Source organism: Anoplophora glabripennis, unplaced genomic scaffold, assembly GCF_000390285.2.
Source record: "Anoplophora glabripennis isolate ALB-LARVAE unplaced genomic scaffold, Agla_2.0 scaffold29, whole genome shotgun sequence".
Lineage (NCBI taxonomy): Eukaryota > Metazoa > Arthropoda > Insecta > Coleoptera > Cerambycidae > Anoplophora > Anoplophora glabripennis.
Window position 1 is genome coordinate 1,599,244 of NW_019416257.1, and position 15,406 is coordinate 1,614,649.

The window sequence follows — 15,406 nt, forward strand, 5'->3', positions numbered from 1 at the left end:
GGATGTTGTGCACCACTGCTTCTTAAGCCAATTTCATTTCCTGTGTTTTTCTTTAGACAAAAGTAGTTTCAGTCGACAACACCAAAGTGAAACTGCAAATCTGGGACACCGCGGGACAGGAGAGGTTCAGGAGTGTGACACACGCGTATTATAGGGACGCTCACGGTAAGTCAATTTGTTTCATGCAGTAGATAGGCTATTTGTGCCCAAAGAGGCATTAGCAGTGGCGTATATCATGCGGGGTTCTTCGATAACTCGATTATTGCACATTTTAGAGTCAAACTCGATTTATGAGAGCTGATGCTAGTGGATGCAATAATTTGGATTATATTTTTTAAAAAGTATTCAGTTATGGCAATTTTTTATTATTAAATACTCCGAACTATACGGATGTTCCACGAGGAAATGCACAAATCCTAAAACAACAATTCTCTGTTTAAATAAAACTTACTGCGGAAAAGTACTTTTTCCAAGATTGTTTAATATTTCACGAACACGTAATTCACAATTACAACGTTTTATACAGTCTCGTAGATATTCTACGCCTATTACTTTTTTTATTTCCACGTTTTATTCTTTATTAAAACAAATATTAACAAGTCAAATTACTCTTTTCAAATTTTCATATATTGGGATTTTGGAATAATTTGAATAAATAGTAGGTAATGATTTATGATGATCTTTTTTCTTTCTTTACAATGCGCACTAGAATTCTTCAAAAGAATGATAATAATTATTAATAAGTTAATAATTGCGATGTAATTTATCGTTATTTATTAATTCTATCTAATTGACAACTTTCCAGCACAGTTTTAACAGAAGTTCACTTTCAGAGGGACGTATATACATACCATAGGTAAAAGGAGAAAAGTTAAAAACTGATTTAAGTTAAGATGTAGTCGTATAAAAAGTTAAAATGAACTTCTTTGCCGTTACTTTAGATTTAATTTTTCGCGTCTTATGGAATTCGTAATTTTATATAAATTTAGTTAACTTACAAGAAAGTGGTTGTTCGATTATTTTTTGTTTATAAAAATCCCCCCCCCCCCTTCCTATAAATAAAACTCCATACACACATACAAGAAGTTATCTTCGAAATTGTACTCTATTTAAACTCCTGAATTTATTTACTGGGACATTGGTCAATAAAATAACTCGGTACATAATTTCCAATTTGTTTTACTTTACGATCGTTTCGGGCTTAACCCATCTTCAGAAAAAAACATCATTGGAGATAAGTTAAAAGCAGAATAAATACACCTATCTTTATTATTTACGTACAACAGTCTTCAATTTAAACATATGACAAATAGAANTTTAATAAAAAAACAAGTTAAAGGTTTTTAAGAAGAAACTCAAAATTTAATTTAGTTTTGTTAGTAGAAGTACATAGAAACATAAGTAATTAATAAAAATACTGAATAAATAATAAATGTTAATGATGATTGTTAGGTATAATAGCATGTTTATATTTCGCATTGCCAAAATTATGACTTTTTAAGTTTTAGAAATTTGTCGAGAATTCGAGAATTCCTAGTCGAGAATTCTGGAGTCCCGAGAAAAAAAGTAGGCCGAGAAATCAGAAACCTTAGCGATAACATATCAACAAGTTCTGACCTGCGTATGAGGCTATTCTTTTCGAGCATGAGCATTAGGAATAACACTGCTAATGTTACATTTTTACTTTATTTAAATTTAGGAAAATAGGAATATTCTTTTATATCGTTTTAAGCACATTATTTTTACGAAACACGTGTTGGTTATTCTTAAATACTCCTAAATCCTTGTAAAAATAAATTAATTTGAAGTTGTTCATTTTTACAAGGGACAGATTCGGCCTGTATAATTTCAACCATCCATGACAATTTGTTGCGGGTTGCCTAGATATGTGACGTCACACTAAAAGAGTCTATTCGCCAGCTGTGAGTTGTGTGTAATAAACAGAGATGTATTTAAAAATTTGACAGTTTGGAATTTGTGTGCGATAAAATTCAGAATACCTGCACAAGTGAAAAATGCCGACAACAGAGTGAAATTGCTGGTTCACGTATGCTGTTGTGCTAAGCTAAAACTTTTCTAGAGTACATAGTATATTTCTCCGATGAAGGGTTGTTAACTGGATGTTGTGCACCACTGCTTCTTAAGCCAATTTCATTTCCTGTGTTTTTCTTTAGACAAAAGTAGTTTCAGTCGACAACACCAAAGTGAAACTGCAAATCTGGGACACCGCGGGACAGGAGAGGTTCAGGAGTGTGACACACGCGTATTATAGGGACGCTCACGGTAAGTCAATTTGTTTCATGCAGTAGATAGGCTATTTGTGCCCAAAGAGGCATTAGCAGTGGCGTATATCATGCGGGGTTCTTCGATAACTCGATTATTGCACATTTTAGAGTCAAACTCGATTTATGAGAGCTGATGCTAGTGGATGCAATAATTTGGATTATATTTTTTAAAAAGTATTCAGTTATGGCAATTTTTTATTATTAAATACTCCGAACTATACGGATGTTCCACGAGGAAATGCACAAATCCTAAAACAACAATTCTCTGTTTAAATAAAACTTACTGCGGAAAAGTACTTTTTCCAAGATTGTTTAATATTTCACGAACACGTAATTCACAATTACAACGTTTTATACAGTCTCGTAGATATTCTACGCCTATTACTTTTTTTATTTCCACGTTTTATTCTTTATTAAAACAAATATTAACAAGTCAAATTACTCTTTTCAAATTTTCATATATTGGGATTTTGGAATAATTTGAATAAATAGTAGGTAATGATTTATGATGATCTTTTTTCTTTCTTTACAATGCGCACTAGAATTCTTCAAAAGAATGATAATAATTATTAATAAGTTAATAATTGCGATGTAATTTATCGTTATTTATTAATTCTATCTAATTGACAACTTTCCAGCACAGTTTTAACAGAAGTTCACTTTCAGAGGGACGTATATACATACCATAGGTAAAAGGAGAAAAGTTAAAAACTGATTTAAGTTAAGATGTAGTCGTATAAAAAGTTAAAATGAACTTCTTTGCCGTTACTTTAGATTTAATTTTTCGCGTCTTATGGAATTCGTAATTTTATATAAATTTAGTTAACTTACAAGAAAGTGGTTGTTCGATTATTTTTTGTTTATAAAAATCCCCCCCCCCCCTTCCTATAAATAAAACTCCATACACACATACAAGAAGTTATCTTCGAAATTGTACTCTATTTAAACTCCTGAATTTATTTACTGGGACATTGGTCAATAAAATAACTCGGTACATAATTTCCAATTTGTTTTACTTGACGATCGTTTCGGGCTTAACCCATCTTCAGAAAAAAACATCATTGGAGATAAGTTAAAAGCAGAGTAAATACACCTATCTTTATTATTTACGTACAACAGTCTTCAATTTAAACATATGACAAATAGAAAGTACAACAAAAACATTAACAACCATTTAACATAAAATAAGAGTGCCTAGAGCTCCTGTGGGGAAACAGCATGGCAGAGAAACCCACGATCGTTGCTCTAACTACCCAAATATAAATACAAAACAACCGATAACAAAAGGCATACATTAAGAACCTTTGCTAATGATAATTAACACCCGACTTGTTTAATTTCTGACTAAATGTCATCTCACTCAAATTAGACATACACACTTCCAAGTAAAACTGAAGAGGTTATAATAATAATAACAACAACAACAACAATAACAATAATAATAAGTAAGGTATTGGAGTCCCATACGGGAGGCAATCCAGCTATGAGTTGAGATTTCGGAAGAACAACAACAATAATAACAATAATAATAACAATAATAATAATAAGTAAGGTACTGGAGTCCCATACGGGAGGCAATCCAACTATGAGTTGAGATTTCGGAAGATCTGTTTTAGCAATTCTTTTTTTTTCTATTTAATTATTCTTTTTACAGATTCATTCCTCACGGGCGAAAATGTTAGTAAATTCAACAAAGCTCTTATATGCGTATGACATAAAGTGAGCACAAGAAATGCTTTCTTATTTGTTTTTCGAACAATGTAATCATGACAAAACAAGTTAAATGTGAAACAAAGGAGTTGTTATTGCAATATCCAGGCAGTCACGACATTATATACATATTTTAACATGTAATAAATGATGAGCAATCTTTAATAATAATTGTAACAATTTTACGTTAGAAAAATATACGCCCCTGCGCATAAGACAATGAAGGCTAAACGTATACAGAATTATTATCATGAAACGTCTATAATCATCACAATCATAAAATAACATAGAACAATTAACAACAAAGTACTTAGAGAACCTGCTGACTAAAACCGGTTAAACACTTTTTATTTTTCACTACTTATATATTTTCACCGTGCACCGATCGTCTTACTTTTCACTCTCCACATTCTGCGCTGTTCTCACCTCAACTATCTAGGCTTCCTTCCAGAATTCCCCACCTAAGCGCTTGTTTTTGTGCTTCCTTCTACCAACTGCCAATATTACGTTTTCATTATTGTGCAACACCCATGTAACAGGTGACGTCGAAGTTGATACGATAAGTATGGTTTTGCACAAATTTGATGAACAAAAGAATAGAAATAAACCACGAGACACTTAAATTTTAAAAAATTAAAAAATTATAAATATTTGATACTCACAGTGCGGTAGTAGATTTTGCTCGAGAAATTTTGTAAGTGCGTCGTGATTTATTTCACGTCACAGTGAGACGCCCTGTATAAATAGATACTTAGTACCTATAGGTATTTGTATAATATTCACAAAAAAAAATCAACAATGGAAAACACAACTGTAATTGTATAGAGTTTCTAGAGGATACAAACGTATTTATTACATACCTCAATTACACAGGGTAGTTGAGTTGCTTTCAAAATAAGTCATTTTTCAAATAAATAAAAGATTAAAAAAAAACATATCAAAGCAGAGACTGATAGACTATTAATCTTAGATCCGCACCGCATAATTACAGGGACATAATTATTTTCTTAGGCGTCTTCACACTACTTGCTCTCACACTGGGGAACAACACAATATTTGCAATTTTTTCTGTTCTGTGTCTTCCATATTGCTAACAAAATTTAGTATCTTAACGTACTCAATCGAAACATAACAGGCAACTAAACCCGACTACCCGACTGAGCAAGCATGCGGAATCCGTTTCCCATGCGGTGACGTCACACCCGCCGTTTCAGCGGATACTCAGCAGTCAGCCAGTTTATCATTTTTTTTGGAAGACTTGTAGGCGATATACAATTCTAATTTTTTGCAGAGAACCTTAAAATGGCAATATATTTCCGTTAAGCAAATAAAAAAAAATTGCCGATTGAGCTCATTGACTGACGACCACATTCAAATCGTAAAAACCGTTCGTAACATTGTACAACCCAGAGCATCATCTCCATAAGCTTGTTTTAAAAGTTGAAACGTTTCCATTCCCAGTTTCACGCAAAATTTCACGTTGTATCCTTGCTCCAGGAAATCGCACATTTCAAAAATCATCACAAACACGTTGCACTCGAATAACAATATCACGAAAACTGAATGAGATATCAACAATCCAAGAATATGTAGTTACAGATGAGGTTATGCGCAACGCAATGCTGCCAACCATGCATCACTAAATATCTCCATGAGAGCGTAATTCAAAAAGTTCGGAGAAGACCTCATTAAAGGAAATGTCAATAATGGAAAAATCATATTAAATGTTTATACTAAATTCACTTATGTAGTCGTTTTCCAGCTGAATTGACATACAAATATTTTCATTTTATTGTCATACTTTTTTTTATCATTTTCAGCTCTTTTGTTGCTGTATGACGTGACGAATAAGACGAGCTTCGACAATATTCGGGCATGGCTTGGTGAGATACGGGAGTACGCGCAGGATGACGTGGTCATCATGTTACTGGGTGAGTATTTTTTTTTGAAATTCCAAATATAAAAAATGTATTGTAGAAGTAAGTCTAGTTTGTTTCCTGAGAATCACTTGTTTGTTGTAAGAGTTGATTATTTACGTTTTTATAATAAAATTATTGTTAGCAAAACACTCTTGTATCAGTTAAAGGGAAATTATGGATCGTTAATTACTCATTAGTACTTATAGGGTGTTTTTCTAAATACTCTGTAGATGTTATAAATTAAGTTTAAGTTTATTATTTCGTATAGAACATCTGTTGTACGTTTGCATTTATCAAAGGATTTATGAATACAAATTGTTTCTTTGTACTAAACGAAAATTATGAAAAACGCGAAAAATCGGATTTTCTGAAACTCATTTAAATCTTCTTGAATTTTACTTATTAGGCAGATGGTAATTTAATAAATTCTGGGGTACCAATTAAAAGTAACTTTGTAATAGTAACGCTGCTTGCAACAGCGTTTATGAATATAAAGATCAGAAGAGGGCCTAAGCCTACCACAAGGCTTAAATTTGGGCCAGCGTTATTACTGCAAATTTACTTTTCGCTTATGATCTTAAAGTTTTCGAGTAAATGACGATTGAATGTTAGAAAACCCAAATCAATTAAAATAAAGCAAAAACATCAAATTTAGTTTTTCCAAATGCCTGAAGTTTTTTATGGATCACGTAGGTGTAAATCTTTACAAAGTGTCACTGTCATACCGACTTTCTAAGTATTGTAAACGATATAAAACTTATTGTTGAATTTAAAGTATTATGGCACATTTAACTGTCACATAAAGAATTGAAATTTTAATTCTTATCGGATGCGGGGATAAGACTACAACGCAGCAGGGAGTTTGCGATTTATTTAATGAAAAACATCCAGAACGCCGTATCAGCCAATCAACAGTCAGTAAGATAGAATCTAAATTTAGAGAAACTGGTAATGTTGTAGATATTCCAAAACCTGGATGTCCAAGCGTTAGTGAAGATCACAAACAGAACATTTTGATAAGCATGGTAGATAATCTTCATAATACTTCACTATTGGTTGCATTAAACAATGAAATTAGTCAGACCACAGCGCTACGTATCCTGAGGCAGGAAAAATGTCATCCCTACGAAATTCAACTTGTGCGGGCACTCAATGAAGACGATCCCGACCGCCGCTTACAGTTTTGTGAAATTATGATGGATTTATGTCAAGTAAATAAAGATTTACACCGGCAAATACTTTTTTCAGACGAGGCCACGTTTTGTCTCAATGGTACAGTGAACCGTCAAATTTGCAGGTATTGGAGTCGGGAAAATCCTTATTGGATGACAGAGATACATACCCAACACCCACAGAAATTAAATGCGTGAGCTGGAATAGTTGACAAACAGAATAGTAGGGCCTTTATTTTTTGAAGGAACCCTTACAGGAGAAAGATGTTTAGAGTTTTGTTCCAGCGCTTGCAATAATTTTTCCTAACGATAATGACCCTGATATTCCTAATGACACCATATGGTTTCAGCAAGACGGTGCACCTCCGCACTATGCGCGCCCTGTTCGAGATTTTCTGGATAATTGTTTTCCTAGGAGGTGTTTCGGCAGACGAGGACCGATGGAATGGCCCGCGAGATCCCCAGATCTTACACCCCTGGACTATTTATTATGGGGCTACTTAGAGTTCAAAGTGAACGTTAATAGACCACATAATTTAGAAGAACTCCAAAATTGTATTATAGATGAAATACACAGTTACCCCAGAAATAATTCATAATGTGCGAGAAGAATTTCTACACATGCGTATTGTCAAGAAGTCGGTGGGTGGCAATTCGAACACTTAATTTAGGTAGAAAACTTAATGAATTGTATTTGCTTGACATAGGAATTGTTATTTTTTTTTAACGAATAAAATTTACGTTTTCTAACATTCAATCGTCATTTACTCGAAAACTTTCCTATGTAAGATGGCAACATTTTAATACTGTCGGATCGACAATGAAACGATCTTTCGGAATCAAGAAAAAAAATAGGGGGTTGCTATTTAAAAGAAATGTCGATGACGTCATTACTCGAAAACAAATGACGGTTGAAAATCGCCTTTTATGCTAAAATATGTATTTTTTAAATTAAAAATCGACCTATTCGAGGATTTTTCCCAAAAAAAATTTGTTTCGTTTTTACTTAATTTATTCCATACTTTAGGCGCGTACTGTATATTCAATTTTTATACAATGGAAATGATTGTAGCACTCTTAAATAAGTTGCAGTATTTCATTTTAGAGAAAATAATAATAATAATTGTTGATCTCTTCATTTAAAATTTTTTATCATTTGTTGTTTAACAATTTTCGAGAGACATTGTAAAACCCTAGCAATTTTTCAATCAACGCTCAATCTCCTGCCTCAAAATGAGGGTGCACGTCTAAAAATAACGGGAAGCCTTACACGTTGTTGAGGATTTTATTCGTTTTGTTATTAGGTAATAAAGCGGATTGCGGGAACGAAAGGGCCGTGAGGCGGGAGGATGGGGAGCGCCTGGCGAGGGAGTACAACGTGGCCTTCATGGAAACTTCGGCGAAGAGCGGCCAAAACGTGGAACTCGCCTTCGTGGCTGTGGCAAGGTAAGAAACAGTAGGACAGCGTGAAGCAAATTTGATTACCGTTTCAGGATTATAATGGGGTGATTAAAGGGGGTGAAACAACGGGTAACTTCGGAATCGGAAACTTCGTGTAGGGTGTAATAGAATGTTAAGAATGAAGGAATTTGTTCTTCGCAGTATTTTAGCGGGATGTAACAACAATACAGGGTCGGAAAGTCCCCATGGTTCATCGGCCGTTACGTGAGAGCGATAAAGTGTCATAGAAATCCGTGCGATAGAGAAAGATGGCTATAATGGAGGCATCTAATAGTCACCGCCCATTTCGCCCTTCCACAAATAAGAAGTGGATCTTATTTGTGGAAGGGCGAAATGGGCGGTGACTATTAGATGCCTCCATTATAGCCATCTTTCTCTATCGCACGGATTTCTATGACACTTTATCGCTCTCACGTAACGGCCGATGAACCATGGGGACTTTCCGACCCTGTATAGTGGNAGCATTTACACCAAACTTTTCCACATAGATGGGTAGGAAGGGCCGGACCTGTTTTATGGCCTCCAAGATCGCCTGATCTGAACCCTCTAGATTTCTTTGTTTGGGGATATTTGAAGACATTAGTGTATGGTACTCCTGTAAATAGCCTGGAAGAGCTGCAGCTACGGATTAATCAAAAGTGTCAAGAAATCCAAACCAAGGAGGGTGTTTTCGAAAGAGTTCGAATATCGTTGAGACGAAGATGTCGTGCCTGCTTGGAAATGGACGGAGGGCACTTTGAACATCTTCTGTAACTTTGTTTTTTGTTTGTTAAAAGCTTCCTTTGTCGGTTTATTCCTAATAAAATAAAATGTTTGAAAAACGAATAGTGGTCCATATCTCCGCAACCCTTACTTTGCGGACCCGTGTTTATTAAGACTTTTCTGCTTATTTTGGTTCATATTATTACCACCTGAAATATTTTACACTCTTTTTTTAACACCCTGTATAGTGCCGATGTGTGCTTTTACCCTAAGGGAGGATGCCACCCCTTCTGGAGGGTGGGAATTTTTTTATTAAAATAACCTCACGATTCGATAGAGGGACGAATTCAAAGCAAAAAATGTTCTATAAGAATTTTTTGTGCAGTCAATACTTTTTGAGTTATTTGCACCTAAACATGTTCGTTTTTAGCCCAAAAAATACACGTTTTTGAGCCATTTTTCGCGAATATCTCAAAAACTACAAGTTTTATAAAAAAAATTATCATAAGAAAAATTAAGGTAATTATTAAGAGATTGCTTTTTTTAATTTTTGTAGGTGGCATAGAACCCGAGTTATGACTCCCAGAAGTTGAAGTCAATTTAGAAGAGAGCTATAACCGAAACGTTCAACGTCCTCTAGCGGAAAAATTAAAGGTTTTTCGAGGAAAACTTATATAACACCTATTAAAGTTCTTGAAAAGACCTTTAAACTGAGTGCGTGGTAAATGTCGTTAGCATGAAAACTCATGAAGTTACAATCAAAATAAAATAATTGTCTTGATTTTTCAGAAAAAAAAATCGGTATTAAAATAATGACTTGACGGAAAAAAATTAAACGTATTCCTTCTGCAATTTACTTTATCTATGTAACAGTAGATTCTGGAAAGTTGAACGATTTTAGAAGCCTAAATTTTAAAAAATATATTATTAACTTTTGAATAAAATTTTTCAATTTTTTAAAAAATCGCCTTTTTTCAAAATAATTCAAAAACTAATAAAGTTTTTTTTTTCGTACTGAACAATTTGCTTCTTTTTAATTTTTGTAGGACACAATTTGACTGAGTTATGACCGTTAGAAGCTCAAAACTAAGCTCCAAGACTGCCTTTCCTGAGCCCTTTTAGCTTACAAATTTAAAAAACGAATGGCTCCAAAAAACTACAAATCACAGAACTTAAAGTGCTTTAAATTATCTACAAAATGGTTTTTTGAGAAAAATAACTTTAAATTGGGAGCTTTTACTTTATTTTCGCCTTCACTGACTGGACTAATATGGTGGGAAATTAGAACACTATTAAAGTCCAATTGTAAAACTAACAAAAAGTCAAGTAACAACTAAAAGTAAACTGTGTGGTCTTAAAATCCATCACCAAAAAAGTTATAAGAAAATATTTTCAGAATTCGCGACCGCTGGGCACAGGGTTGGTGCGATCGGAATGATGTTGGTGGGCGTCTCTAAGTGATCCTTTCATAATTCTATTACAAATTCTTTGGATCAAAATAAACTTACCTTAGTATAATTTTGCTAAAATTTCGTAGCTGGANCCTAAATTTTAAAAAATATATCATTTACTCTTGAATAAAATTTTTAAATTTTTTAAAAAATCGCCTTTTTTCAAAATATTTCAAAAACTAATAAAGTTATAAAAAAATGATAGAATAAGAAATTGTAGGCTTTTCTTACTGAACAATTTGCTTTTTTAAATTTTGGTAGGACAAAATTTGATTGAGTTATAACCGTTAGAAGCTCAAAACTAAGCTCCAAGACTGCCGTTCCTGAGCCCTTTTAGCTTACAAATTTAAAAAACGAAGGGCTCAAAAAAACTGCAAATCACAGAACTTACAGTGCTTTAAATTCTCTACAAAATGGTTTTTTGAGTAAATTTATAACTTCAGTGACTGGACTAATATGGTGGGAAATTAGAACACTATTAAAGTCTAATTGTAAAACTAACAAAAAGTCAAGTAACAACTAATAGTAAACAGTGTGGTCTTAAAATCCATCACCAAAAAAGTTATAAGAAAATATTTTCAGAATTCGCGACCACTGGGCACAGGGTTGGTGCGATGGGAATGATGTTGGTGGGCGTCTCTAAGTGATCCTTTCATAATTCTATTACAAATTCTTTGGATCAAAATAAACTTATCTTAGTATAATTTTGCTAAAATTTCGTACCTGGACTTAGTTTTATGGGACAAAAAGTCGTATACAGGCTGTTACAAATTCGCTTCTCACTACAGGGATCTCGGAAACTGTAAGAGGTAAGAAGAACCTTAAATGGGGACAAAGTTGTGTAATCAGGGGACCAACATTATGCCTCTAAAAAATCAAGGCTAACATGATTAGTTTTCGAAATATTTGAAAAAACCGAAATTTTGGAAATCCGTTTTTGTTTCATTTCAGCCTTGTTTAAGGTGATATTAAAAAAAAGAACACTTTCTCATGGCCACTTTTTGCCCTCTATCGAATGGCATAATCAATGTTTGTATACAACGTTTCCTCTCTCCAGGACCATCATCAACTTCATTTTTTTAAATACGACCCTAGAAATTTTATTACATTTTTTGCAAGCCTTCATGACCCCCAGTACTGTACTGTCTCAGTCCGAACCAGCTTCAGACGTTTTGTCTCGAAAAATTCATCTTCAGTGTATTCGTTCCAAATTTGGACTACTTTGTTTATTGAATTATCGTATCGTTAGACCCTGTGAAATCCATCTAGTTATTTAAACTATTACCACCACGCGTTATAATAAAACGTTTATTATTATTAACTATTACCATCACTTGGTCATACATAACTCAATAAGTTGTTGCGCCAAAATTAAAACATTATTACAATTTTAATTTTATTATGACAAATTAATTCTTAAACATGCATATGAACAACCAAAACGCCCACTAAATATTCTTTAAAAAATTTCAGTAAATGTTCAAAAACATTTTCGTTTTGGCAAAGTTAAAAATGAAGATCAGCGTAATATTATCGGAATTTATTATATCTGTAACTGCAATTGTGAAAGAGCATGTCAGATGTATTTGTATGAATATCCTGAAAAAAATAGATCGAAATTTGTTTGAATTTTGAGCACTCGAGAAGCCTAGAAATAACTGTGGAAACGGAAATACAACTCTAATAATGATATTATTTTATTGCGTGGTGGTAATAATTTAAATAACTAGATGTATTTCACAGGGTCTAACGACACTTACAGTGTACGATAATTCAATAAACAAAGAAATTTAAATAAAAAATTTAGATAAATTTGGAACGAATACACTGAAGATGAATTTTTCGGGACAAAACGTCTGAATCTGGTTCGGGCTGAGGAGTACAGTATTGGGAATCATGAAGGCTTGCAAAAAATGTAACAAAATATCCAGGGTCGTATTTAAAAAAATTAAGTTGACGATGATCCTGGAGAGACGAAACGTTACATATAAAAATTGATTATGCCATTCGATAGAGGGCAAAAAGTGGTCATGAGAAAGTGTTCTTCTTTTTTCAATATCACCTCAAATAAGGCTGAAATTAAACAAGAACGGCTTTCCGAAATTTCGTTTTCATTTTCAGATATTTCGAAAACTACTGATGATAGCCTTGATTTTTTAGAGGCATAATGTTGGTTCCCTGATTACGTAACTTTGCCCCCATTTAAGGTACTTCGTAGCTCTTACCGTTTCCGAGATCCCTGTAGTGAGAAGCGAATTTTTAACAGACTGTAATATGGTAGTTTCCATATGTATTCAACGAACAAAAAAAATCGACCTCCTCGATTTTCGATCGATCGATCGATCGTTCAATCGAAACTTTGGGATGTAAATCTACTTTGATTTTTTTTGTTTTTCCAAAAAAAATTTTTAGAGCTCTGTGGCGCCATGTCAAAGTTTACATAAATGAAAATGCATATTTTTTTCAAGTGACCGTCATTTTAACCCAAATTATCTTATCGAAACGTTTTTTTTTTTAATATGCAGGATTTTATCAGCTTTTAACTGTATTTTTTTTTCAGCATTCAAATTGCTTTAAAACTTTCTGAAATAAATGAGAGAAACTTCCCGAACGGAGCAAGTTGGCATATTGCCGCTTGGCTAAGAGATCGCTTATTTGGCCTTGAAAAACATATCCAAATTTGGTGAAAATAAATGGTGGGATTTTTGAGAAAATCAATTTTGGAAAAAAATGACTTCTTTCCGTTTTTCTCATTAATCTCACAAAGTTATAAAGCAATTTGAATACTGAAAAAAACAGGAAAAAGCTGATAAAATCATACACATTTTGGGAAAAAAAGAACGTTTGGCAAGATGATTTGAGTCAAAATGTCGGCCACTTAAAAAAATATGCATTTTGGAAACTGTATCTCCCGAACGAAGCAAGTTGGCATATTGCCGCTTGGCTAAGAGATCGCTTATTTGGCCTTGAAAAACATATCCAAATTTGGTGAAAATAAAAGGTGGGATTTTTGAGAAAATCAATTTTGGAAAAAAATGACTTCTTTCTGTTTTTCTCATTTATCTCAAAGTTGTAAAGCATTTTGAAAAAAAAAACGTTTCGATAGGATGACTTGGGTCAAAATGACGTCTACTCGAAAAAAATATGCAATTTTATTTTCACGATATAAATTTTGACATGGCACCAGAGCTCCAAAAATTTTTTTCGTCTTAAAATTCAAAGTAGATTAACGTCCCACAGTTTCGAAAAAGGTCGATTTTTTTGCTCGTTGAATCCACAGCAAATTACCATATACAAGACTGGAAAATCCACATGGTCCATCTGCCTTTACATGAGAGCGACAAAGTAAAGTAAAGAAATCATTGCGTTAGACAAGGATGGCTATAGTGAAGACGTTTCATAATCTGAATAGTCACCGCCAGTTTTGCGTTAGAAGTGGGAGTGACTATTCAGATTATGAGAGGCCTTCATTATAGCCATCTTTCTCTATCGCACGGATTTCTATGACTTACTTTATCGCCCTCACGTAACGGCCGATGTACCATGGGGATTTTCCGAACCTGTATATGACTTTTTGTTCCATAAAACTCAGTCCACGTACGGAATATTAGCAAAATTGTACTAAGGTAAGTTTATTTTGATCCAAAGAATTGGTAATAAAATTGTGAAAAGACCATTTAGAGACACACAATATCATTCCGATCGGACTACCCCTGCGCTCAGCGGTTGCGACCGAGAATTACACTTTAAAGGTTGTATATTTTTTGGATAAGTTGTGCTGTTACCTATATATCACCAATAATTGATGCAATGTAAGTCTGTATTTATTACAAACTTACATTGCATTTGTTTAGCATTTTTTATGTTAAATTAAAAATATTTAATATTAAAATATTATAAAATATCTAAATTTTGAGTCTCCTTGTTTGTTTCTTCTTCTAATTTGTGAAGTGGCAAAAGGAACAATAAGGTTCATAACCATAGTTACGAGGCGAAATTAATTAATAACAATTTCACAGTAGGTAATCAAATAAATTGCTCCCATTGTATTTTAGTTTCCTGAGGAATATCCCTTCCCATAAATTCATATTAGAAAAATGAAATTAAACGGCAAATAAAAATCTGGAGCTTCCAGAGCTTTATTGAAGTCAAGTTTTTAGTCTTCAGTTGAATAATTTCTGACCTAAATAACAGACGAGCAGTTGAAATTAAATATTGCAGTGCTTTATAGAACGCCGTTTAATTTACTTTATGAATTTAATATTTGAACTTTTCCTTCATAAAGTCATGTAATCGTTCAAAATTAGTTGCAGTAATATGGAACACAAGAAAGTGAATTTAATTACGTACTTTAAAGGTTTGGATTTACAACTTCGTAAATTGAAATATGTACAAGCGTATTCACATTCTTATGTTTTGCGTTTAGAAAAATAAACTAGAGTATTTTAGGTAAATTTCTTGCGATCTCAAATAAATATACAAAAAAAACTTATTATTCCATCTTAAGGAGGTATATCGGGGTCCGAGGGAAGTGAGGAGCGCAGGGGGGGTCCTATGCTTTTCTTATGGGACTAAAACCCGCTGCCAATTTGAAAAAATTAAATTCTATTGAAATCATTTGCATTAAACATTATCTATATAGCAAATAAATCTACTCATATGCACATAGCATACATATTGACTAATTAACAACATAAAAATATCAT

General features: G+C 33.3%; 1 protein-coding gene across 1 annotated transcript in view; it reads left to right on the forward strand.

Annotated features, from left to right (window-relative positions):
• LOC108908555 (ras-related protein Rab-37-like) overlaps positions 1–15,406 on the forward strand; it is a 77,032-nt gene that overhangs the window by 55,090 nt on the left and 6,536 nt on the right. Inside the window, exons 4-6 of the mRNA XM_018712625.1 lie at positions 57–165; positions 5,816–5,926; positions 8,391–8,532. Coding sequence (XP_018568141.1) covers positions 57–165; positions 5,816–5,926; positions 8,391–8,532 — 362 coding nt within the window. The remainder of the gene's footprint in view (positions 1–56; positions 166–5,815; positions 5,927–8,390; positions 8,533–15,406) is intronic.